The sequence below is a fragment of the Chanodichthys erythropterus genome, chromosome 24 (genome assembly GCF_024489055.1).
Source record: "Chanodichthys erythropterus isolate Z2021 chromosome 24, ASM2448905v1, whole genome shotgun sequence".
NCBI lineage: Eukaryota > Metazoa > Chordata > Actinopteri > Cypriniformes > Xenocyprididae > Chanodichthys > Chanodichthys erythropterus.
In genome coordinates, this window is record NC_090244.1 from 27501 (window position 1) to 54441 (window position 26941).

At 44.3% G+C, this 26941-nt stretch overlaps 2 protein-coding genes across 7 annotated transcripts in view; one reads left to right on the top strand and one right to left on the bottom strand.

The window, feature by feature from the left end:
- pus7 (pseudouridine synthase 7) overlaps window positions 1-3364 on the bottom strand; it is a 16349-nt gene extending 12985 nt beyond the window's left edge. For both annotated transcript variants that reach the window (XM_067380554.1, XM_067380553.1), the window contains exons 1-2: window positions 3224-3364; window positions 3048-3149 (exon numbers count right to left, since the gene is read on the bottom strand). In XM_067380554.1, coding sequence (XP_067236655.1) covers window positions 3048-3149; window positions 3224-3264 — 143 coding nt within the window. In that variant the 5' untranslated portion in view covers window positions 3265-3364. The remainder of the gene's footprint in view (window positions 1-3047; window positions 3150-3223) is intronic.
- A 462-nt stretch (window positions 3365-3826) lies between these two features.
- Window positions 3827-25013, top strand: srpk2 (SRSF protein kinase 2). Of its 5 annotated transcripts, none has more exons than XM_067380549.1 (16): window positions 3827-3910; window positions 4108-4174; window positions 13352-13518; window positions 15300-15408; window positions 16267-16354; window positions 16432-16519; window positions 16590-16696; window positions 16984-17149; window positions 17242-17267; window positions 17726-17993; window positions 18649-19422; window positions 19501-19604; window positions 19691-19798; window positions 19872-19941; window positions 20657-20749; window positions 22798-25013. In XM_067380549.1, exons 1-16 carry the CDS (start codon window positions 3895-3897, stop codon window positions 22980-22982), a joined length of 2436 nt encoding a protein of 811 aa, XP_067236650.1. In that variant the 5' UTR covers window positions 3827-3894; the 3' UTR covers window positions 22983-25013. The 5 variants fall into 5 exon arrangements, with proteins under 5 accessions (XP_067236650.1, XP_067236648.1, XP_067236652.1 ...); XM_067380547.1 differs by lacking the exon at window positions 20657-20749 and adding an exon at window positions 21219-21311 and having other exon boundaries at window positions 3828-3910; window positions 22798-25012; XM_067380551.1 differs by lacking the exon at window positions 20657-20749 and having other exon boundaries at window positions 3828-3910; window positions 22798-25012.
- The last annotated feature ends 1928 nt before the right edge of the window (window positions 25014-26941 follow it).

Sequence of the window (26941 nt, forward strand, 5' to 3'; positions counted from 1 at the left end):
ACATGTACACACATCTGATCTGTTGTAACACACACACACACGTACACACATCTGATCTGTTGTAACACACACACACACACACACACACACACGTACACACATCTGATCTGTTGTAACACACACACATCTGATCTGTTGTAACACACACATCTGATCTGTTGTAACACACACACACATCTGATCTGTTGTAACACATACACACATCTGATCTGTTGTAACACACACACACACACACACACACGTACACACATCTGATCTGTTGTAACACACACACATCTGATCTGTTGTAACACACACATCTGATCTGTTGTAACACACACACACATCTGATCTGTTGTAACACACACACACATCTGATCTGTTGTAACACACACACACACACACACACGTACACACATCTGATCTGTTGTAACACACACACATCTGATCTGTTGTAACACACACACATGTACACACATCTGATCTGTTGTAACACACACACATCTGATCTGTTGTAACACACACACATGTACACACATCTGATCTGTTGTAACACACACACATCTGATCTGTTGTAACCGAACACATCTGATCTGTTGTAACACACACACACATCTGATCTGTTGTAACACACACATCTGATCTGTTGTAACACACACACATGTACACACATCTGATCTGTTGTAACACACACACATCTGATCTGTTGTAACACACACATCTGATCTGTTGTAACACACACACATGTACACACATCTGATCTGTTGTAACACACACACATCTGATCTGTTGTAACACACACATCTGATCTGTTGTAACACACACACACCTGATCTGTTGTAACACACACACACATGTACACACCTCTGATCTGTTGTAACACACACACACACATGTACACACATCTGATCTGTTGTAACACACACACACATGTACACACATCTGATCTGTTGTAACACGCACACATCTGATCTGTTGTAACACACACACATCTGATCTGTTGTAACACACACACATCTGATCTGTTGTAACACACACACATCTGATCTGTTGTAACACACACATGTACACACATCTGATCTGTTGTAACACACACACACATCTGATCTGTTGTAACACACACATGTACACACATCTGATCTGTTGTAACACACACACACACACATGTACACACCTCTGATCTGTTGTAACACACACACACACACACACACACGTACACACCTCTGATCTGTTGTAACACACACACACACACACATGTACACACCTCTGATCTGTTGTAACACACACACACACACACACACACACACACACACACACGTACACACATCTGATCTGTTGTAACACACACACACACACATGTACACACCTCTGATCTGTTGTAACACACACATGTACACACATCTGATCTGTTGTAACACACACACACACACATGTACACACCTCTGATCTGTTGTAACACACACACACACACACACACACGTACACACCTCTGATCTGTTGTAACACACACACACACACATGTACACACCTCTGATCTGTTGTAACACACACACACACACACACACACACACACACACACACACACATGTACACACATCTGATCTGTTGTAACACACACACACACACATGTACACACCTCTGATCTGTTGTAACACACACACACACACACACACACACACATGTACACACATCTGATCTGTTGTAACACACACACATCTGATCTGTTGTAACACACACACACATGTACACACCTCTGATCTGTTGTAACACACACACACACACACATGTACACACCTCTGATCTGTTGTAACACACACACACGTACACACATCTGATCTGTTGTAACACACACACATCTGATCTGTTGTAACACACACACATCTGATCTGTTGTAACACACACACATGTACACACATCTGATCTGTTGTAACACACACATGTACACACATCTGATCTGTTGTAACACACACATGTACACACATCTGATCTGTTGTAACACACACACATCTGATCTGTTGTAACACACATGTACACACATCTGATCTGTTGTAACACACACACATCTGATCTGTTGTAACACACACACATCTGATCTGTTGTAACACACACACATCTGATCTGTTGTAACACACACACATCTGATCTGTTGTAACACACACATGTACACACATCTGATCTGTTGTAACACACACACACATCTGATCTGTTGTAACACACACATGTACACACATCTGATCTGTTGTAACACACACACACACGTACACACATCTGATCTGTTGTAACACACACACACACACACACACACACACGTACACACATCTGATCTGTTGTAACACACACACATCTGATCTGTTGTAACACACACACACACATCTGATCTGTTGTAACACACACACACATCTGATCTGTTGTAACACACACACACATCTGATCTGTTGTAACACACACACACACACACACACACACACACACACACACACACACATGTACACACATCTGATCTGTTGTAACACACACACATGTACACACATCTGATCTGTTGTAACACACACACATCTGATCTGTTGTAACACACACACATCTGATCTGTTGTAACACACACACATCTGATCTGTTGTAACACACACACATGTACACACATCTGATCTGTTGTAACACACACACATCTGATCTGTTGTAACACACACACATCTGATCTGTTGTAACCGAACACATCTGATCTGTTGTAACACACACACATCTGATCTGTTGTAACACACACACATCTGATCTGTTGTAACACACACACATGTACACACATCTGATCTGTTGTAACACACACATCTGATCTGTTGTAACACACACACATGTACACACATCTGATCTGTTGTAACACACACACATGTACACACATCTGATCTGTTGTAACACACACACATCTGATCTGTTGTAACACACACACATCTGATCTGTTGTAACACACACACATCTGATCTGTTGTAACACACACACATCTGATCTGTTGTAACACACACACACACACACACACACACACACACACACACACACACACACACACACGTACTCACATCAGTGTGGAGTGAGTGGCAGCACAGCGGGATCCTTCAATGCTTCTCTTTGGACAGTAAACAATGCGCTTTAACACAAAATGAGAAGAAACCCGCACAGATCTGAAAGAACAGAGAGCAGAGGTCAACAACAGCAGACTCTCGGGACTGGATCTGAACATATGTGATGATCTTACTGCGTGAACACGAGACGAACTGCCGCAAAACATCCACACATGTGTTCCTTCTGACTCGCACATACCCCGGAAACGAATCCTCAACAAAGTCCCGCCCCTCGACGTGTGTTATTGGCTTATAGCGTTGTCAATCATTCCACACTGCAAATCAGATTACACAATAGGTGTGACAGCGCCATACAGCATTACTAGTATTACCATGAATAACAACAACATACGAGCGATATTTTTAATATTAATACATTTACATTTTTAAATAAAATAAATATATTTAATACACATAAAAATGAATACACTCACTGCAGTTTTGATTTTGCACTCAACTGTGTAAATCTAACGGCTGGATGGAAGTTAGCAATCTTATGAGGAAGGCTAGTCGTGAATATTAATTAGATTATGCTGACGTTGCTTGGTAACCTTCCTGCGCGACATCTAATTAATATCCAATGTCCAAATCTTTGCTGTAGTAATATATTCGTTTTCGTTAACGCCCACTAACCAACGTCTTCCTTTCATCCAATCGGTATGCCTGCTAGCGAACGTCTCTGTGATGCGTAATTAATATTCATGAGCGTGATTGCCCGTGCGCGGCCACGTCGACGCCTGAACGCGCGTCGGCAGAGGTAACGCGCAGGGGAGAGGAGAGAGATCCCGGCTTGAGGAACAACATCATGAGCTCTAGAAAGGGTGAGAAACATCAATCCCTATCTAGTACACACTACATTCCCATCAGCGCTCATTTCACTCATATATACACAGAGATATGCCCACAGAGCTTCTGTTTATATTGTTTATATGAGAGATGCTTCTGTTAGTGATGTGTGTCTTCTGCTCGGTTCGGTCCGGTCCGGTCCGGTCCGTGTCTCCCCGGTTCTCCGCTCCAGTGTTGGCCATTCAAGCGCGGAAGAGGAGGCCGAAAGGAAAGAAGGATAAGACGGGTCACCATCGCAGGTAAAGAGGGCGTGTGTGTGTGTGTATGTATGTGCGCGTGCGTGCGCGCGCTCGATCCCTCGCGCTCAGCTCGTGAAGCTAGGTCAGTTACCAATGGCAACGGCGCGGGTCGCACCCCTTCCTAGTGTTTACGCGGTTATGTAACCTTGTTGATAATTTATCACCAGGAGACACAAGTTAATGAAGATTAATCCTTCAACATAAATATCCATAAATATCATCATAATCACTAATATCAGCAGCAACAGCTGTGTGTCTGTGTGTGTGTATGTGTGTGTGTGTGTATATGTGTGTGTGTGTGTGTGTGTGTGTGTGTGTGTGTGTGTGTGTGTGTGTGTGTGTGAGTGAGTGAGTGTGTGTGTGTGTTGGGTTGGCTTCGGTCATGTTTGTCTGTGTCATTGCTATAGTTGTGTGTCTTTATGTTGTATTTTACACACACACACAGTTGTTGAAACACAAGGGTTTGTTGAAGTGTGTATTGGTTGATTTAAAGACAGAAACTGACCTGTTCTAATACCTGAGTTTATACGAATATACACTAAATAACAACAGACATGCAAAGAAGAAGACATATGCATGAACTGACTGTTCACTAATGACTGGTCAAGGTTAAATCAGTGTTCACTCTTCTTCTTCCAGCACTGGTCATGTCCAGATCTCCTGCAGATTTGTGGTCTGTGTAATTGTCTCTCTCTGTTTGGTTCATTTGTGGTATTTGGCGATCATGGTTAAATGTTCAGGTGTTTTCCTGGAGTTTGATGGACTGTCAGAGGAACAGCTGGATCACGTGAGCTGAGCGCCGTCTCGCTCCACACCACCAGAGATATTTTGTGGTTGTTTTCGCGCAGCATCTCCACTGATTCTCTGAGGCTGTAGGTTTTCTCACCTGAACGACTCAGTATCATTTGTGTCATTTCTGTCTTGATGAAAGATGTGATGAGAATCTGACCTGTGTGTCGTGATGAAGTCCAGGAGTTTATTATACTGCAGAATAACCTTCACTCAGATGTGTGTAATTATGGGATGGAGTCTGTCTCCATCTTTAGAGATGATGGCTGCTATCAGGCCTTGATTCCAGATCAGTCAATCATGTGACCGACACGCAGAACCGCACCGATGCATTTTAGCGCTGGTTTGTTTGGTTTAAGTCCTGACACTTTATTTGTTTTAAGTTCAGTGTTTTTAAATGGGTTGCCCATATTTTTCCATGTTGTATGGCCAATTCTTCCTGATTATTAATTTTTTTGTTCAGGTTGTTTTTCTCTGTTTCTCTGTATTATTCAGTTTGCTGTGTTTCTGACTAGAATATTGTATTGTTTTTTTGTTTGTTTGTTTTTTTTACAATTAACATGGTAATCTTGATCAATAGATTTATTATTTTGCCCAGTTTCTCCTCACATGTATAATAATATTTTTCCCGCTGGACTGACGTCTTTGGCGTGAGAGGAAAGCGATCTGAGAGCGCATGTGTGTCGATCTCTGCTGGTCTGTGTGTTTGTCCTGTTGAGACACACAGTGATCATGTGACTGAGACATGAAGGATCTGTGTCTGTTATCATGTGATCTACTGTAGATGGAGTTTGGTCCAGGATGTTCTGATCGAGTTCAGTTCATGTGTTCAGTGAAGGCTGTGCTGCTTCAGACCAGCAGGTGGCGCCGATCCCCTGCAGACACTGCAACCGTCTTTCTGCTGGGTGAACAACACACTTACATGTCTACAGAAGTACAGATCCCAGAACAGATCCTTCACCATCACACCAGGCCTTAAATTCAATTCACAATCACAATACGTATCGTCTAAAAGCAGCTTTACAGAGAACGCATGTCAACATTACAATCTAGAGAGATCTGTTATCAGAGGTGACTGTCCAAATTATGTCATTTCAGAAATGTACGTATACAAATCACACAGTTAGCTAACAATGTATTTATTTGGAGCAGAAACAATGAGCTCATAGAAATAATGAATATATAAAACAGAAAAGCAAATGGATAATAATAATTAGCGTAGCTGCTGTTCGTAACTTTAAGCAAAGATAGTCATGTGCAGTTGATCTGATATGAGATGCATTATGTGAACGCTTGGCTAAAGAGATGCGTCTTTAATCTAGATTTCAACTGGGTGAGCGAGTCTGAGCCCCGAACATTATCAGGAAGGCTATTCCAGAGTTTCGGAGCCAAATGTGAAAACGCTCTCCCTCCTTTAGTGGACTTAGATATCCTAGGTACAACCAGAAGTCCAGAGTTTTGTGATCTTAAAGAGCGTGAAGGATTGTAGGGCGATAGAAGATTGGTTAAGTACACAGGAGCTAAACCATTTAGAGCCTTATAGGTCATTAGCAATACTTTATAATCGATACAGAACTTAATGGGTAACCAGTGTAGAGATGATAAGATTGGTGTTATATGATCATATTTTCTTGACCTGGTAAGAACTCTAGCAGCTGCATTTTGTACTAATTGTAGCTTGTTTATTGAGGAAGCAGGACAACCAGCTAATAATGCATTACAGTAATCTAGTCGAGACGTCATGAAAGCATGAACTAACTTTTCTGCATCAGAAATAGATAACATATTCAGTATCTTAGCAATGTTTCTGAGGTGGAAGAAGGCTGTTTTTATAAGATATGAAATATGATTTTCAAAGGACAAGTTGCTGTCTAATATAACACCCAGGTCTTTAACTGTCGAGGATGGAGTAACAGCACATCCTTCTAAATGCAGATTGTAGTCTGAGAGATTCTGTGTACAGGTTTTTGGTCCAATAAGTAATACTTCAGTCTTATCTGAATTTAATAGAAGAAAATTACTAGTCATCCAATGTTTTACTTCTTTAACACACTCAGATTGGATAATTTGGAGATTTCATCTGGTTGTGTTGAAATATATAACTGAGTATCGTCGGCATAGCAGTGGAAACTAATCCCATGTTTTCTTATAATATTATAGCATGTATATTGAAAATAGCAGAGGTCCTAACACAGATCCTTGCGGCACTCCATAGTTTACTATCGTGATCTTAGATTTTTCCCCGTTTAAATAGACAAAATTGTGACCGTCTGATAGGTATGATCTAAACCACCGTAATGCCTGGCCCTGAATACCAGTGTAATTTTGTAGTCGATCTAGGAGTATTTTATGATATATAGTGTCGAACGCAGCACTGAGATCAAGTAACACTAGTATTGAGACACAGCCCTGGTCAGAAGCTAGAAGTCAGTCGTTTGTAATTTTAACGAGCGCAGTTTCTGTGCTATGATGAGATCTGAATTTTTCATAGATAACATTTTTTTGCAAGAAGGAGCACATCAACTTCACTCCAACAGGGACTAGATCGCAATAAAGGCACCAATCTCAAAATCCTGTGAGAGTCTTTAGATTCGTCCAGTATTCTGTTGAGCTGTTGTGTTGCGTTTGGTTTAGAGCCGTGACCTCCGCAGACACTGAGGAGATATCGTATCAGATATGGTCACATTCAGCCCTCGGTATCTGACAGTCTTGATGCTGCTGTTTGTTGTTCGGATGACAAATGGTTTTAAAAGTTAAGCTGCTCTGCGCTTGTCAATGTCAAAATGATGGAGACAAACAAACAAATCCAAGTAGGCGGGGCTTTACCGTTCACAGAATCCGAGCGACAACTCCAGCGCAACACTTCAGTTTTAACGGTAAAAGAGTGTGAGGTAGACAGTAATATCCAGAGATGCAAAACGACTTTATTTATTTATTCACATTTGACTGTTTTGAATTGAAAATAGAGCAGCATAAGTTTGGTTGTCAATCTGATTTATTTTACTTTAAACAGCCAGAGCTGTTTTTGTGTTTGTTTGTGTGTGAAACTGATGTTCTCATCACAGCGATGACCCAAATAATGCAGGACAACAACCATAAACACACGGAGAGGACGAGTGTGTGTCACCTGAGCAGAGACTGATGACTTACTGTGTGATCAGTGCTGGATCAGAGCATGTCCGATCACACTACACACACACACACACATACACACACACACAACACAGACACTGTGATGTCGGAGGATCCACTGCACTTCCTGTGACGTGCAACAACAGGCTGGAAGAAACCGGCCTGGTTGCCACGGCAACCGTCAGATTGTGATTAGCTAAAGAAGAGCAGAAAGGATGAAGCATCACACAAACATGAAGACAGAGTGATGCTGTGGGGATGCGGCTCCATCCGTCTCTGCTTCTCACTGATATTTTAGGGGTCAGAATTGAGGCTGCTTGAAGCAGCTATCTTTACATGGCCTACTTCCACAGACACACAGAGAGAGAGAGAGAGAGAGAGAGAGTGTGTGTGTGAGAGAGAGTATAAGACAGAGAGAAGAGAGGGAGTGTGTGTGAGTGAGTGTGTGTGTTAGTGTGTTTGTGTGTGTGTGTGTGTGTGTGTGTGTGTGTTTGTGTGTGAGAATGAGTGTGTGTGAGTGTGTTTGTGTGTGTGTGTGTTTGTGTGTGTGTGTGTGTGTGTGTGTATGTTAGTGTGTTTGTGTGTGTGTGTGTGTGTGTGTGTGTGTTTGTGTGTGAGAATGAGTGTGTGTGAGTGTGTTTGTGTGTGTGTGTGTGTGTGTGTGTGTGTGTGTGTGTGTGTGTGTATGTTAGTGTGTTTGTGTGTGTGTGTGTGTGTGTGTGTTTGTGTGTGAGAATGAGTGTGTGTGAGAGTGTGTTTGTGTGTGTGTGTGTGTGTGTGTGTGTGAATGAGTGTGTGTGTTAGTGTGTGTGTGTTAGTGTGTTTGTGTGTGTGTGTGTTTGTGTGTGTTTGTGTGTGAGAATGAGTGTGTGTGAGAGTGTGTTTGTGTGTGTGTTAGTGTGTGTGTGTGTGTGTGTGTGTGTGTGTGTGTGTGTGTTTTGGTCCAGTGCTGTAAATATTCTCTGCTGCACTGGTTTTCTTCATGTAAAGTTAGTACTGTAATCTGTACTGAAGCCGTTTGTGTCGATTAAGCAGAAGTTCATTTGATCTTTAATTCAGTTGTTTGCCATTAAGCAGGCCTGAGCAAGAGTTTAACTCCAACCCTGACCAAAATCACCTGCTTGTGTCTTTCTACTAATCCTGAAGACTGTGATGAGCTTGTTCAGGTGTTTGATCAGGGTTAGAGCTGAACTCTACAGGACAATGGATCTCGAGGGCTAGAGAGAGACAGACAGAGAGATGATAGAGAGACAGACAGGTCACTGAAGGCCTCTACCATCATGAGGTCCTTTAATATGTCTGTCTGTCTCTGAGCTCACTCACCGAGAAACAACCCCATCTGCTGTAAATACAGACAGACAGACAGAGGACGAGAGGAGAGAATGAAGAAAGGAAACCAGCAGCAGCTTGAGAAAGAGAGCAGCTGTAAAATGGGGGAGAGAGAGAGAGAGAGAGAGAGAGAGCGTTGCCCTGAGATACAGGATGTCGTAACAGACGGAGCGCTGGACTGTGGGAGGGGAGCAGAGAGATGGAGAGAGAGAGAGACGGCTGTTGTTTGAGCTCAGATCCCCCCGCCGCTCTCTCTCAGTGGTGTCGCCCGCTGCGCGCACAGATCTGTTATTGTGCAGCGCTGCAGAAGAGCGAGAGACAGACAGTGTGTGGGAGCTGCGCTTTCTCATCGTCATTCAGGAAACCACGGCGGTGGGGGACGAGCGCGAGCCACCGCAGGAACAACAACAAACAGGGCGGGCGGCAGCGGTGCTGAGACGTTCCTCACGTCCGCCGCTCTCCGCATCTCCCGTCTCGGAGCCTGTGTCCTCCATCCTTTATTTTCCTCCAAGGAAGAGGAGAAGAGAGGAGGAGGAGGAAGAGCGCCCCCCTCCCCTCGCGGCCAGCAGAACGCTCCGGAAAGACAGAGAGAGAGAGAAAGAGAGAGAGAGTGTTTTATTCGTCCCTGGTCCTGCTCCGTTCTTCTCTCGGGAGCGAGCGGCTTGCCCATGTCCGTCAACTCAGAAAAATCCTCTTCCCCAGAAAGGTATCGCGTCTCGACACATCATCTCCTCATCTACCTGTCTGTCCTCTGTCTCATCCTCATCTGTCTCTCTCTCTCTCTCTCTGTCTGTGTCCTCCTGTTGTGTGTTTGTGTTTGCCTGATATTGAATGCAAACACAGAGAAGTGCTGTAATGTATTTCACACTGTACACACACACACATACACAATGGTCGCAATTTTGCATGCAGTTCTGCATGAGCTTATAGACACAATATTTGGTGTCGGAGCATCACAAACGCTGTCGGATACGTGAGCCGGACTCTATTGATTTGATGTAGTTGGAGCTGTTTTCTTTTGTGCAGCATCAACGCTACACATTGCGCCGTGTGTCATCACACTGTTATATAGGACATCAGAACCAGAGCAGAACCTGAGCGCCGGGCCGAGGCTTCATGGTGATTCTGCAGGAGAAAAATTCCTTCCTCAGTGGATTCTTTATAAAGACATGGAGAGAATTTAAGCCAAATTATCATTCAGTAAACACCCACAAGTGCTGTGACTGTTAGCGTCACATGACGCGCACACGCGGACAGATCTCTGATCAGTGTGAACATACATGTGGAGTCTCCATACGAACTGCTGGATGTGGGATTGTGCCGTCTGCGCGGCCGACGTGCCCTGAATGCGTCTCAGATGCTGTATATTCATGAGCGAGGATGGTGTGTGATGTAAAAATGACTCACAGTGAGTCTGATGGACACACAGACAGATGTACAGCAGGTTCATGCTTCCTGCAGAGCCACAGGGATCTCCGAGATGGTTGCCTTCCCTAAACGATGTGAATCTTGAACCTGCAAAAGTTTTCAGAGGTCATTTGAGCAAATATGAGTGTCCTCTACAGTAGACCCATGAGACTCAGAGGCATAATGTAGGACAGGACAGGCAAATGCTTCTCCAAAAGGATCTGTCTGAAACCAACCGGTTATGGAGAACTGACCCACCAAACAGTCGAGTGGCCTCGGATAATGAGGTGTGAAGCAGGCTGTGTTAGTCGGGACAGTCAGTGAGAGTTCTGTGTCTCGACGTGCCAATTTGTTGAGGAGCAGAGAGACGTCATCATGACAGATCTGTCTGGGAACAGAAGACCCGAGTGCCACAGACGGGTTAGTAGTGTAGTCACATGATGTGGGTCGTACACAACAACCATGTTTGTGTTGTTTGCTCAACTGCTCAGACCTGCTGATGAGATTCATCTGACTGACCCTGATCTCTGCTTCAGTTTCTGATGAGTGTCTCTCGGTCAAACTTTGTCTCATCCAGGAACAGAGTCACAGTAGCGGCCCGTCATATTGTGAACATGCCTTTGTTTTTGAGGCAAAGTTAGCCGGTCTGACCAGAGCTTTCCAGATGTGACACACGTCAGGCGGTCAGTGAACGGACTGTGGTCAGCTGTTTGACGCTCACACTCGGGCTAGATGTCCAGTGTTTATGCCGACAGTTAATGTAAAACTAACAATGTGATGATATTCAGTCAGTCAGCACTAGAGACCGTTTTCAGTCCAGCGTAACCTCACACTAAATCTACCAACAAAATCTGAGATGATTTCAGAAGTGTCCAGTCCCGCTCCGGCAGAGTTCAGATCCGAATCCAGTTAAACACCTGAACGGCTGATCAAGCTCTCTCTCTCCAGAATCCTCCAGCAGGTGTTGAGGTGAGCGGAGCTGGACTGAGTTTGGACACCCTGCTTCAGGGAATCTACCAGTGTTTTTTCTGGTTTTGTTTTTCCCAGTGTAGGCCACAGATGTCCGGAGTGATCACCTGGATCAGGAAGATCACTAATAACTGTGTGTGTTTTAGTACAGCAGTGTGAACCGTGACTATATGAGAGTCATCAGTCTTCTGAATCAACTTTCTGTCTCTCTGACGGCTGTTCGTCTCGTGTCATGTGATCCCTGTTAGTGGAAATTACACCAGCTCACAAAGGCAGTCCTGACAGGTGTGTGCGTGTGTATGTGTGTGTATGTGAGAGTGTGTTTGTGTGCATGAATGTGTGTGTACTCGTACAGCTGTCTTTGTGAGGGCCGGTTTGAGTTTGGGACCAGCGGCGTGAGGACCAAGAGAGTAAAGTGAGGACATTTTGTCCAGTGCTCACTTTCTGAGAGCTCTTTAAAGGCCTGTTTGAGGGTCAAGACTTGGTTTTAGGGATCAGGTTATAATTGGGTGAAGGGTCAGTTTAGGGTTAGGGGGTGTGTGTGTGTGTGTTACTGTCAGTCAGTTTGTTAGTGTGTTTTTCTGCACGGTTAGGGTTACTACCCCTCTTGTTTATTAAAATATATAATGAACTAGAAGTGTTTCTTGTAATAGTTGTCAATGATTAAGTGTGTTTTCACACATTTCAGAGGCTCTTTTAAAGAGGATTCAAGTGTGAAAACAGCTTAATTGAACTCTTCAGTGAGGATTTTTGACCTTTATTGCAGTTAGGATCATTTCAGAGTGAATCGCTGCTGTTTCCTCATCAGTTAGATTGACGTCTGTGCTATCTAGACATCAGTGTCTGCTGCTGGAAAACATCTACTGCTGAGATGATTGTGTGTGAGTGTGATTTCTTGACTGCGTGTGAGTTGGTCATGAGATTCCTGGCGTCGCTGTCGTTCCCTGAGCGCTCCGGATAGATAGAGTCAGTCAGACAGAGAGGAGGCAGAGGACGTTCAGCAGATATCCTCCATCAGTATGGATCGCAGTTACTCTCGTTCCAGCAGGACGTTTGGTTTAGCGCTCAGTGCACTGCGATTACGACATCGAGCCAAGCGCAGGTAATGTATGTGTGTGTGTGTGTGTGAGGAGATGTAACCACAGCTCACCTGAGCCAATCAGATTTACTCAGACACATGACTACTCTGCATATTGAAGTCTTAAAGGTACAGTACTAAAAACAGCCTGTTTAAGACTGAAATCTCTCAGTGTGTCTGTGTTTTGTGGACTCGTTCGACACACGATGGTCAGAATGTGACGCCCCGCCTGTGAATGTGTTTGAGGGGTGTGAATGGAGACTCTGAACTAAATTTGTTCCTCTTTAGCTGAGTGAACGTTAGTGTCTGCATGTGTTTTACTCTTAAAGAATGAATTTTATGTCAAGCTGGATTCTAGATTCGTGTCTGTAGTTTCTATGGCAACAGGATGAAGGTGTTCTGTGCGCTTTGAGACGGGGTCTGACCGCTCTGTGTGTGTGTGTGTGTGTGTGTGTGTGTGTGTGTTCCCGTAGGCCCGACACACAGAAGGTTCCATCCACTCCTCCTCCTCCTCCTCCTCCTCCTCCTCCTCCTCCTCCACCACCCCCCCCACCCGAGCCCGTGGCCCCGCCGGAGCCAGAGGAGGAGATTCTGGGCTCTGATGATGAAGAGCAGGAGGATCCGGCCGACTACTGTAAAGGTAACACACACATCTCCGTCTGTCCGTCAGGAGAGTCTCCGCAGAGACTGACACTGACGCGATTTATGCCTCCTTATGCGCAGGGATATATGTATTTTAAATATGAAATGCTACTTTGTATTTAGTATTCCCAAATGTAATTTGTATTTAAATACACACATACGATTCAGTCAACCTCTTTATTAGGCTTCTGATTTCCTGTATCAACTCGTTCAGACCCCAACGCTCATGCAGTGAGCTGCAGCCGTACGCCTCCATGTAGGAATGGGTGAGCGAATTATCTGCGTTAATAAGATGGGGATGTCATGGTCGATTCTACTTGTTGATTACGATCATTCAGATTTGACTTCAGTTATCATGAAGGAATAAAAGAGCACTGGCACAGGGAAAACAGTGTTGAAATTGATTGTTCATCTGTCGCTGGTTTATCAGCTAGCTTGTCAAATGTGTTGACAGTTTGCTAGGAATGGGTGATATGATATAAGCTATATCATGGCAATGATATAAAGTGTGAATGGATTTTTTTATGTTGTTTATATATCACGGTATGCAAATATATCCGGGCAGCTTTTAGTGGGCAGGAGTTATTGACACATTAGAGCGATAAAGAAACCTGAACGAATAAGTAATAGGGACATGCTTAATGACTAAATGAGTTTTTAAAGGGGACCAATTCTGCTCCTCTTTACAGGATGCAGTCTAAGGTGTCCCCAGAATGTGTCTGTGAAGTTTCAGCTCAAAATACATCAATCATGACGTAAATGGCCATTTTTTTTCAAGTGGAAGGAAAACTGTTTTCATGCTTGTGTCTTTAAATGCAAACGAGCTGCTGCTCCCCGCCCACTTTCCAGAAGTTAAAATTTACGTTACATTTTTTGCTGAGGCATCTAAACTGGTATTAAGAATTATGAAATTTGACTGTTATCTAAAATTTTGATATCGTAACAATCTTATTTCCAGAAAAAAATCATGATATATATCTTGATTTTGGTTATTCGCCCATCCCTACTCCTTCCCACAGTTTTACACATGATTTATTCAGCAGTGTTCACCGAAAGTAATAGGCTGCAGTGTCACCTGGTCAGAAACAGAAATGGTGCACAGACAAAAAGCAGTCTTTTTGAACAGCTGGTGGTTCAGTAGGTGAAATGAAAACAAAGTTTTCTAAGCAGTTCTACGCCCCAAAATGTTCTTCGCAATCAGAACAGATGCAGATTTCGGCCCAATAGTGATGCGTCGCTGAATTTCAATTTCACACGTATTTTCAAAATACAAAAAAATCTGTATTTGTATTTAAATACATATTTTTTTCACACTTTTATTTGATAAATTCCAACCGAGGTATAATATTTTTTATTTTAAATACATTTTCATGCTTTTATGCCCATCTCTGGTTATTCGCAGGTGTACGAGTTTCCAGCCTCAAGTTGTTTTTCTGTGATCACTGAACGTGAAATGTTGCAAGTGTTAAATAAGTTTGTTATTTTCGGGGTGTAGATATAGTTCTCATTTGTCATCATCTGCGTGAGCGGTAATGTAGTTATGGTGGTATAGAGACAGAAACAATACAGTGTGAAAGAAACCTGTGCTGGAAAAGGTGGAACAAACTCAGCCGACTGAATCATGTGTCAAAACAGACTCTTAATAACCGTAAGTGCTGTTTGAGGACACCAGCCGTACAGTTGAGCTCTTCTTTACTTCAAGCTGAAGAAACATTAGCCGGATTCTCCCGTTTCTGCATGTAGCTTCAGTGGACTGTATCGTCTTTCTCTGTGCCACAGGAGGATACCATCCCGTCAAGATAGGGGACCTTTTCAACGGCAGATACCATGTGATCCGGAAGCTGGGCTGGGGTCACTTCTCCACCGTCTGGCTGTGCTGGGATATTCAGTGAGTAACGCCAGACTTTAAATACACAAAGTCGTGCACTCCTGTTACTTATGAACGGGAGAAAGTGCAACGCTCAATATGGCGGAATAAATCCCACCTTCTAAATAAAAGAGCCAATCATTGATTGGTAAAGACATCGCATCACTGCGATCACTGCGTGTGCTTATGACGTCACATGTGCATTGGTTGGACCAACCTGAAAAACAAGCTTTTTAACGCTATTTGAGAAGCAACATATTTGATACCGTTGTCAAATTTCATTGGCGATTTTAAATATGAAAATTAATCGGAAGCTTGGTGAACATCTTTGGAGAATTTGATGTTTCCCTGTTCAAAGAGATACGAGCTGCACCCGCATGACCGAAACTGCCGAGAGGCGTGTGTGTCTGTGTGTGTGTGTGTGTGTGTGTGTGTGTGTGTGTGTGTGTGTGTGTGTGTGTGTGTGTGTGTGTGTGTGTGTGTGTGTGTGCGTGTGTGTCTGTGTGCGTGTGTGTGTGTGTGTGTGTGTGTGTGTGTGTGTGTCTGTGTGTGTGTGTGTGTGTGTGTGTGTGTGTGTGTGTGTGTGTCTGTGTGTGTGTCTGTGTGTGTGTGTGTGTGTGTGTGTGTGTGTGTGTGTGTGTGTCTGTGTCTGTGTGTCTGTGTGTGTGTGTGTGTGTGTGTGCGTGTGTGTCTGTGTGTGTGTGTGTGTGTGTGTGTGTGTGTGTCTGTGTCTGTGTCTGTGTCTGTGTGTGTGTGTGTGTGTGTGTGTGTGTGTGTGTGTGTGTGCGTGTGTGTGTGTGTGTGTGTGTGTGTGTGTGTGTGTGTGTGTGTGTGTGTGTGTATGTGTGAGTAAAACCCGTGTTTGTGTGTGTTTATCAGAGCAAAGCGTTTTGTTGCGATGAAGGTCGTGAAGAGCGCACAGCACTACACAGAGACGGCACTGGATGAAATTAAATTACTCAGATGTGTGAGTATCTACTACTACACACACACACACACACACACACACACACACACACGGATGTGACATGCTCTCTCTCTCAGGTGCGTGAGACGGATCCTGATGATCCTAATAAGGACATGGTTGTTCAACTCATAGACGACTTCAAGATCTCAGGGGTGAACGGGATTCGTATCCTCACAGTCTGTGTGTGTTGTCTTCAGATGTGTGTGTCGTCGTTTTCTTTAACTCTGGTTCTCAGATGTGTGTATGGTGTTTGAAGTTCTTGGTCATCATTTGCTCAAGTGGATCATCAAGTCTAATTATCAGGGTTTGCCGTTACCCTGCGTCAAGAGCATCATCAGACAGGTGATCACTCACACTTCCCTCACTGACCCAAACTAACCCAAAATCGAGTGAAAGTACTTCATGAAACAACAGAATCAGAATGTATTTGATGCTTCATATTCAGCTGGGTGGAGATTTAAGTTTGAGCCAATAAGGTTTCACTGTGGGCGGAGCTACGAGAACATCAGAAACGAACGCAAGTGACAGACTATGTCTTGTGTGTCGCAGTCTGGGCAGTTAGGACGGTTACTTGGGTTAACATTATGGACTTCAGTCAGGTGATCTGACGTGTTTGTGGTGTTGATCAGGTTCTGCAGGGGCTGGATTACCTTCACAGCAAGTGTAAGATCATCCACACGGACATCAAGCCGGAGAACATCCTCATGTGTGTGGACGACGCCTTCGTGCGCAGGATGGCGGTCGAGGCCACGGAGTGGCAGAAAGCAGGAGCGCCGCCGCCGTCAGGATCAGCTGGTATTCCTCTGTTTCATCCCTGATTTCTGTCATCTGTACAAACATGATGAATGTGACAGACCTTCTGACTCTGTATCTGTGTTTGTTTGCAGTCAGCACGGCTCCTCAACTCAAACAGGTCAGTGACGAACTGCTGTTCACACACACACACACACACGGCTGTTTCACATCAGACTGCAGTTTGCTGTGTAGTTGTACATATTACATACAGGAACATTTACTGAAGAAACCTTTAGTCACACTGACTGCTCAACTCTGATTTGTTCAACTCTGATTTGTAGGCATTTGTGATGCTCATCGGTTTCATTTTTTGTAGTTTGAACCGCATGTAACAAACACATGAAATCCAGTTTTTATAAAACGGAACCAAGCCACATGGCAATGTGAATTTTTATAATTAAAAGAGCATGTCATGTTGGCGCCAGTGTTACACTGAGTGACCAGCTGTACCGTCACTGTAGGAAGTGTAGTGGATGTGTTGATATTGACTGACTGATCATGTGCTGAAAGAGAGGGCCGTCTCTGGTGGAAGTGTGTTTGTTTGAGCTGTTTTCTGTGGTTTGGCGCCTCCTACAGGTGGGGAAGATCTCCAAAAACAAAAAGAAGAAGCTGAAGAAGAAGCAGAAGAGGCAGGCGGAGCTTCTGGAGAGACGTATGCTGGAGATCGAAGCTCTGGAGCGAGAGGCGGAGAAACAGAGAGTGGGCGGAGCCTCAAACTCCGCCCACAGCCCCACCCTGGTGCTGGTAGACAGCGAGGAAGACGAAGAGGATGATGAAGATGCTGATGAGGACGAGGAGGCCGAGGGAGAGAAGGAGCGGCCCGTCAGACTCACCAACCACACATGTGAGTGACCGTCTGCCTGCTCACTTCTGCTGGTGAACAGAACAACCTTTAACCTTCAATATATCATCGATGATCAGTCACAGCTCACATGACATGTACTTGAACCAGGATCAGTTCTTTTTTAACTATTTATTACTGTTCATTATTTGACAAAGGAACAAAAGAGTAGATTCACATCTCACAGACATACAGTACATGTACAGTATATAGATGGATACATATCTTCCTGTTAATAAATACAGGGAAGGCATACGAAAGTAACATGAACGAACATGATGAAGGCCATTTGGAGCTTCATCAGGATGTAGCAGTAGCTTATAATGGATGTGGGAACTCACCTGGTAAAAACTGCTGCAGTTTGTGAAATTTGTGCTTCACAAGAGGACGCCTTGCTTCATCATGGCATAATGTGAACATGTTCGTTGGGTTTGTTTGCTTGTTGAATCAAAGGCCTTCTGTACGTCTGTGTTGGTGGATGCAGTGTGAAGATGGTCTGATCTTCTATAATCAGATCTTCTGAATCTGTTTCTGAATTCATTTCTTCATTGTCGGACCGATGGCCTGTCGGATCTGCTGCTGCTGTAGTTCTTCACAATAATGAAGACATAAAGTTTGATTGTGTGTGTTGGTGAGCTGATGTCTCTGTGTCTCTCAGGTGCAGAACCAGATCAGGATCAGCAGGACATTGAGGAGAATGAGGAAGATGGTGACGTCCTGTCCGCTCCCGACTGTCCCGCTGAAGAAGAGTCACGCACACACACTCCACCCGGACAGCAGGAGGAGCAGGAAAACTCAGGAGAACATGAAGAGCGGGATGGAAATGAAGATGTGAGAGAAGAAGGGGAGGATAAAGCAGAGGAAGAGGAAAGGGAAGCCACGCCCTCACAGAGCGCCAGGGACGAGCCGGAGACGCACGAGTGTCCGAACGAGGAAGAAACAGATGCACCAAAAGAGACGGCAGAGAGACAAGAGGATGAAGAAGAGGATGAGGATGAAGATGAAGATTATGACGATGATGATGATGATGATGAGGAGGAGGAGGAGGAGGAGGAGGAGGAGGCAGACGACGAAGGCCAAGAGCACAATGACACCTCTAAAACCAACGGTCACGTGATCATGGGTACGCAGGAGCATCTGTCGCCGCCGGCTCCCAGCGTGCCGCTGTCCTCGCCGCTCCTCTGCCCTCTGGTGGAATCGGAGATCAGCACGACCGACCGCGAGACTTCCGACACCTCCTACGAACTTTACAACGGAGAAATGGCCGGACTCACCAACGGAGCGCGGCACCGCGGCACCACACCGCGCTTCCCCGAGCTGCCGCTGGATCCCGCGCCGCCCGACGGCGTGCCAGACGAGGCCCAGGCTCTCAGCACAAACAGCGACCGCAGCCGAACGGTGTCGTCGTCCAGCACCGGAGACACGCCCAAAGGTCAGACGCACTTCACACACACTGACACCACTGCTGTATGATGATGAAGGCTGATAAACACTCTGTCTGTCTGTCCAGCGACGAGGCTCCGAGCCGCCGATCTACTGGTGAATCCTCTGGATCCGCGGAATGCAGACGTTCTCAGAGTCAAAATCGCTGATCTGGGCAATGCATGCTGGGTGGTAAGACACCAGAAATGTCCATATGATTGTGAATGGGTGAGCTGTGTGCAAATCCTTGTAGATGTGACGTGCGGTTGCATTTCCAGCACAAACACTTCACTGAGGACATCCAGACGCGGCAGTACCGCTCCATCGAGGTTCTGATCGGCGCGGGATACAGCACTCCAGCCGACATATGGAGCACGGCCTGCATGGTGAGCGCCGGCCTGCTGTCAGCTGCCTTCATGTCTGTCATTCAGAGCGCTTCATCTCTTCTGTCGTCCGCAGGCGTTCGAGTTGGCCACCGGAGACTATCTGTTCGAGCCGCACTCGGGGGAAGACTACTCTCGTGATGAAGGTACGTTCAGCCTGCAGATGTTTGCGCTGCTCAGCAGATGTTCAGGATGGAGTTCAGTTCACACCGCTGCTGACCCCTCCTCTGATAACAGAATCAGATTCTGTGACCACTGCGAGTTCTTCCATCATCTCCACTCCTTTGATTGTTTAAAACTGGATTAAAATTGCTAAATATGTACTGGACAGTCAGACGGTCATTATCTTAAAATTAACGGCATCCCTGACGAGGCCAGAAGAGACCAGCTGACTGGACATTATCACATGACCACTTAATGAATAAATCAATCCATGTGAAGGAAGAGAGTGTGAAACATGAATCTAACATTGAAACAATCAGTCATACAGTTTGACACCAGTGACCAATCACAATCAAGCATTACACAGAGACGTTGATCCGCTGTTACTTCAGCCACTTTCTGAAGTACACATGATGAGGTCATGTGACAGGTGTGCGGTACACTAGTATTCCATTCTGAACACCTGACTCTGTCACTCGCTCTGGACTCTGTTAATCTTCTTCTCTGTCCTTCACTGTCACTCAAGACGAAGTTTAAATCCCAGCGTAACCGTTAGCATTGATGTCAGAACGTGTTTAGAGTGTTTCTAGCTGATATTAAACTCCCGGCTCTTCCGCTTTCTCCCTTCTGGTCTCTTCCTCTCTAATTTCCCGCCACGCTTCCCTCCTTCCCTCCTCTTCCTCTTTCTCTCTCCTGTAGATCATATAGCTCACATCATAGAGCTTCTTGGCTGCATTCCTCGACACTTTGCTCTTTCTGGAAAATATTCCCGGGAGTTCTTCAACCGGAGAGGTAGTGTTAGACTCAGAGGGAGTGACGGATCGGGCGTCCGCTGCACACACAGACAACACTGCGTTTATATGCCTTAAATTTTAAAGAGTCATGAAATGCATTTTCCCATCTTTGAGATGTTTTTGGAGGTTACGTTTTTTTTTTGACCAAAGAGTTTCAAATATTCGTAGACATGTTCATTTTTCATCCACATTCAGACTCTTTATTTCGATGGCAGAAACAAACAGCCAGAGCTGTGATTGGTGAACTTCAGTTAGGGTTAGTGTTATTGTAGAGTAACGTCTTATCTATGCAGATATCAAGGATATCTGGATTTTCCATTTCATGACCCTTTAATGACAAATGAACTGTGCTGGTGTGACCCAGACATCAGTGTGTGTGTGACAGCAGACGCGTCCGTCCGTCCTCCTGCACCGCTGCATGAATAACTGATATTGTGTGTGTGTGTGTGTGTGTGTTTGGTGGTCAGACCACATCGCTCTGATTATGGAGTTACTGGGAAAAATCCCCCGCAAGATCATCGCAGCAGGAAAATACAGCCGTGAGTTCTTCTCAAAGAAAGGTAACCGTAACTCTGCAGTGTGACGTCTCCTCCTTCAGGACCCTTTCATTTACACCTTCAAACCTGGGGGCGTGTCTTGCAGTAATAATGTGGGCGTGTCTTGCAGTAATAATGTGGGCGGGTCTTACAGTAATAATGTGGGCGTGTGTTGCAGTAAAAATGGGGGCGTGTCTTGCAGTAATAATGTGGGCAGGTCTTACAGTAATAATGGGGGCGTGTCTTTCAGTAATAATGGGGGCATGTCTTGCAGTAATAATTGGGGCGTGTCTTGCAGTAATAATTGGGGCGTGTCTTTCAGTAATAATGGGGGCGTGTCTTTCAGTAATAATGGGGGCGTGTCTTGCAGTAATAATTGGGGCGTGTCTTGCAGTAATAATTGGGGCGTGTCTTGCAGTAATAATTGGGGCGTGTCTTGCAGTAATAATGGGAGCGAATCTTACAGTAATAATTGGGGCATGTCTTGCAGTAATAATGGGCATGTCTTGCAGTAATAATGGGCGTGTCTTGCAGTAATAATGTGGGCGGGTCTTGCTGTAATAATTGGGGCGTGTCTTGCAGTAATAATGGGCGTGTCTTACAGTAATAATGGGGCATGTCTTATAGTAATAATGTAGGCGGGTCTTGCAGCAATAATGGGGCATGTCTTGCTGTAATAATTGGGGCGTGTCTTGCAGTAATAATGGGCGTGTCTTACAGTAATAATGGGGCATGTCTTATAGTAATAATGTAGGCGGGTCTTGCAGCAATAATGGGGCATGTCTTGCTGTAATAATTGGGGCGTGTCTTGCAGTAATAATGGGCGTGTCTTACAGTAATAATGGGGCATGTCTTATAGTAATAATGTAGGCGGGTCTTGCAGCAATAATGGGGCGTGTCTTGCTGTAATAATTGGGGCGTGTCTTGCAGTAATAATGGGGCGTGTCTTGCTGTAATAATTGGGGCGTGTCTTGCAGTAATAATGGGGCGTGTCTTGCTGTAATAATTGGGGCGTGTCTTGCAGTAATAATGGGGCGTGTCTTGCTGTAATAATTGGGGCGTGTCTTGCAGTAATAATGGGGCGTGTCTTGCTGTAATAATGGGGGCGAGTCTTACAGTAATAATGTGGGCGGGTATTGCAGTAATAATGGGGCGTGTCTTGCTGTAATAATTGGGGCATGTCTTGCAGTAATAATGGGAGTGTCTTGCAGTAATGTGGATTTATTTTACAGTAATAATGTGGCCGGGTATTATAGTAATAATGTAGGCGTGTCTTGCAGTAATAATGGGGGTGTCTTGCAGTAATGTGGATTTATTTTACAGTAATAATGTGGGCAGGTCTTGAAGTAATAATGGGGGCGGGTCTTGCAGTAATGTGGGTGGGTCTTGCAATAATAATATGGGAGTGTCTTGTAGTAATAATGTGGGTGTGTCTTGCAGCAATAATGTGGGTGTGTCTTGCAGCAGTGTTGTCCCTGCAGCAGCTGATCTAGTGCGTCTCTCTCTGCAGGTGAGCTGCGACACATCACGAAACTCAAGCCCTGGTCTCTGTTCGACGTGCTGGTGGAAAAATACGGCTGGTCGGCCGAGGACGCCGGTCACTTCACGCACTTCTTGTTGCCCATGCTGGAGATGGTGCCAGAGAAACGAGCCTCCGCTTCAGAATGCCTCAACCACCCCTGGCTGAACTCGTAGCACTTTTGTCCTTCAGACTCATTGACGCCCTCCTGCGGCCCTGTCCTGAACTGCAGCCCACCGTCATTTGAGAGGAAGAACCACAAACGAGGGGCTTCAGAGAGACGAGGGTGGGCTTCAACACACACACACACACACACACACACACGGGAGAAACAAGCTTGTCTTTACCTGAAGCTTCATTCACCGTCTTCCTCGACCTCATTCAACAGAATTTTACAGACTGAACACAGAAAGTGAGATCATTTCACATTATCTGACAGAGAAAAAAAACTTTTATGTGATTCATTCTCATGACATTTTAAGGTGTTTAATTTTAAGAAACGGGACAGGGGGTTTTTGGTAAGGTTTAGAACTCGTGGAACTCAATTTCTTCTCGAGGCCTTCAGTTAAACTCTAGTGAATGTCCTAGAAAAACAAACATTTATACAGATGAATTAATTGACAGATTAATATATGTGAGCAGTCAGTCTGTAATGTAACAGTTCATCCCAGTGACTGAACTTGAGATTTACTGTCACAACAGTGAATGTGTGTGTGTGTGAGAGTAACAGACTGCTAGTTGATGTTTCTGACATTCAGGAAGCCCACCTGAGACGCTCTGCATGAGACCCGCCTCCTTTCGCCCTACTGTCTAATCAGGTTCTGCAACGGAGCTGTTTACAAACCTCTCTCACACACACACACACACACACACACTGCCTCTGGAAAACATGAATCCAGAAAAAGAGATGCTTTGGTTTGTGGAGAGACGGATGGATGGACATTTCTGCGTTCACGCCGTTGAGTTCCTCGACTGGTTTTATGTTTTTATTCAGAGCTTTCAATCTCCCAGTTCCAACGACAACATTCCTGATTCTACAGCGGTGCATCTGCCGCACTTATGACTTTCTGCACTTTCTCTGGCAGGACGGGCGTCCCGTTTTAATGAGGACGCACTTGTGTTTGTACGTTTTGTTCAGGGAAACTTACTGATGTACAGAGATCCATCAAACTGTCCAAAAACTCGCAACTGCTTGAGCGCAAGATAAACACACATCACTGTTAGGAGACAAGCATCACGGTGGCGGTCGTCATGGAGACGAGCATCATGGCGGCGGTCGTCATGGAGACGAGCATCATGGCGGCTGTTGTCATGGAGACTAGCATCATGGCTTCGGCCGTCATGGAGACGAGCCTGACGCTGCTCTAAATACATCATCATCATCATCATCACAGTTAGTCCAGTTGCCTATTTTCGCAATAAAAGTAGATGGTGAAATATTTTTAAAAATATTTAAATTCATTTAAAAAGAAAAGAAGTTCTCTGATGTTGTGACAGTGACAGAGTTTAGTCGTAATAAGGTGATTGTGTTTTGTCTTTGTTTGTTTTTAATTGGTTCTCACTTCCTTCATGACATTGACTCGTGCTGCTCTGTGAGGATCATGTGACAGTCATGAACTTTCTTGGACGTTTTTGCAATAATAGTGATTATGATGATGAATTTTTGCACCGAAAGCCCCTGATGTGTCTCACGCAGCCATGCTGACTGTTCTTCCCAATGTCGACTACTGCGTCCCTTGTTTTTCATCGAAAGATTTAATAAAATTGTAAATTATTGGATGACGTTGCCTGAACATTTCCACCATTCTTCTTCTGGTCTGATCTATATTTCAGATGGCATTCATATTTCACTTGTCAGGATTACTTGTTTTGAATCTGTTACGGTGCAGTAAAAGTACGGACTGCGTGGATGACGAAGGACGAGATGATGCAAGTCTATTCGCTGAAATACATCATCAACATCATCTGACACCGTTTCCAATGAATGATGGTTTTGGATGAACTAACATTCATATGTCATTCTCTGTAGTGCACTTTATCATACTTAAAATATTTAAATATTCCTTGACCTTTTTAATTGTGTGTCAGAGGTCATTGTGTAAAAGAGGAAGAGGTGTGACACATGCTAAACAATGCAGTCATACTAGTAATGCAGTGAAACGACCATCATCATCACCTGAACTCAAGCATCACAAACAGGAATTAATTCAGAAACCCTTCATTCAAAGGCACTTTTCAGTACAATCATGTTTAGTTATGAACTGTTGTTCCAGGAGAAACCGCCTGAGCTTGATCTGTATTGAAAAGTGTGGCTTTTAATGAACTCCACCTGAGATAATGATGCTAACAAAGGTCATTAGCCCAGCAGATTCAAAACAGAACAAGCTTTAGTAGTTTATAAGGTGATGCCACAAGCTGACCCTCAAAAGGTCACATTTACTTAATATTTAGTCTGCTTGAGTCTGATTTATAAGATGACTGATGTTTTATGAAGCAGTGAACATCACAGATTCATCATGGGTGAGTTTGAATCCACATGATGATGATGATGATGATGATTCCAGCACTGATTTCATGCCTTTCCACAAGTCTGATTACTGTCAAATTTTATTTTTATTTTTTATTTTAAAGAATTCAAATTTATATGCTGGATTTGACAAAGTGCTGAAACTGCTCACTATGTCTTTGTGAATTTCTTCTCACCATTTTCTATTACATTTCATCTGCACTTTATGTCAGTAACCCTGCTGTGACAAATCAACTTTTACAAGTACAAACATTCCCCTGCCATCATTCCCCAGTCGGTTATAACAACTGCATGTTTATTATGCAAAACTTAGAAAAATGTTTAAAATAGTAATTTTCTTACGCAATGAAAAAACATTATAGAGGAAAGAGGACACTGACTGCGTGTCGACAGACAAGACAGAGCAGGTTACATAAAACTAAGTCTCAGCTTTCAAATTCTGTCAATTTTACTACAATATTCAAATAAATACTATTTTGGCCTCTTTAATGTGGCATGACCAATCACTGTAGTGCCTCAGTTCAAGCGGCACGTGAACTGATCTGTCCCTCCTTTGACAGCTACACAACTACCACTCTGATACTTCAGAAAGTTCATAAAGAGATCATAAAACTAATCCATATGAATTGATTTAGTCCAAATTTTCTGAAGAGACTGGATCACTTTATTTGATGAACAGATTAAAGTTAGTCTCTTATTCACATATAAACATTGATCAGCGAACACACAGAAACTGCTTGACGCGAGAACAAACCTCTTGATGAAGAATGAACCTCATTGGTTCTTGTTAAAGCTCAAATGTGCTGCGTAACACCAGAATGAACCTCATTGGTTCTTGCTGAAGCTCAAACGTGCCGCGTAACACGAGAATGAACCTCATTGGTTCTTGCTGAAGCTCAAACGTGCTGCGTAACACCAGAATGAACCTCATTGGTTCTCGTTGAAGCTCAAACGTGCTGCGTAACACGAGAATGAACCTCATTGGTTCTTGCTGAAGCTCAAACGTGCCGCGTAACACGAGAATGAACCTCATTGGTTCTCACTGAAGCTCAAACATGATGCGTAACACCAGAATGAACCTCATTGGTTCTCGTTGAAGCTCAAACGTGCTGCGTAACACGAGAATGAACCTCATTGGTTCTCACTGAAGCTCAAACGTGATGCGTAACACGAGAATGAACCTCATTGGTTCTCACTGAAGCTCAAACATGATGCGTAACACAAGAATGAACCTCATTGGTTCTTGCTGAAGCTCAAACGTGATGCGTAACATAGACATATAATAAACACTAGACGCCCTATTGGCCGCTGGACCGTACGTCAACGGCGCCGCCATGTTGTGCGGGGCAACGTTCCCATAACGCTCATAACTGGAACTGAGAAAAATGCCTGCTTCTTGTGCTGTTTGGGGCTGTACAAATCGCTGCACAACTGAAAACCGGTCTCAGGGAATAACCTTTCACAGGTAAGATTTAGCATTTGTTTCTGGTTGTATTTTCATTATATAATTGATAGTAGCTGGCCACCGGAGTCAGTCAGACTAAAATAGCTAGCGTTGTCACTAGTTAGCTGTGAAAGTTGAGACGTGAGTGTACATGATTTCTAATA

Excerpts from the sequence above, each read along its gene's own strand:
- srpk2 (XM_067380549.1), top strand. Across the intron at positions 15,409-16,266 it reads TGGCTGTGCTGGGATATTCA|AGCAAAGCGTTTTGTTGCGA; the intron begins GTGAGTAACGCC and ends TGTGTTTATCAG. Across the intron at positions 16,697-16,983 it reads TCAAGAGCATCATCAGACAG|GTTCTGCAGGGGCTGGATTA; the intron begins GTGATCACTCAC and ends GGTGTTGATCAG.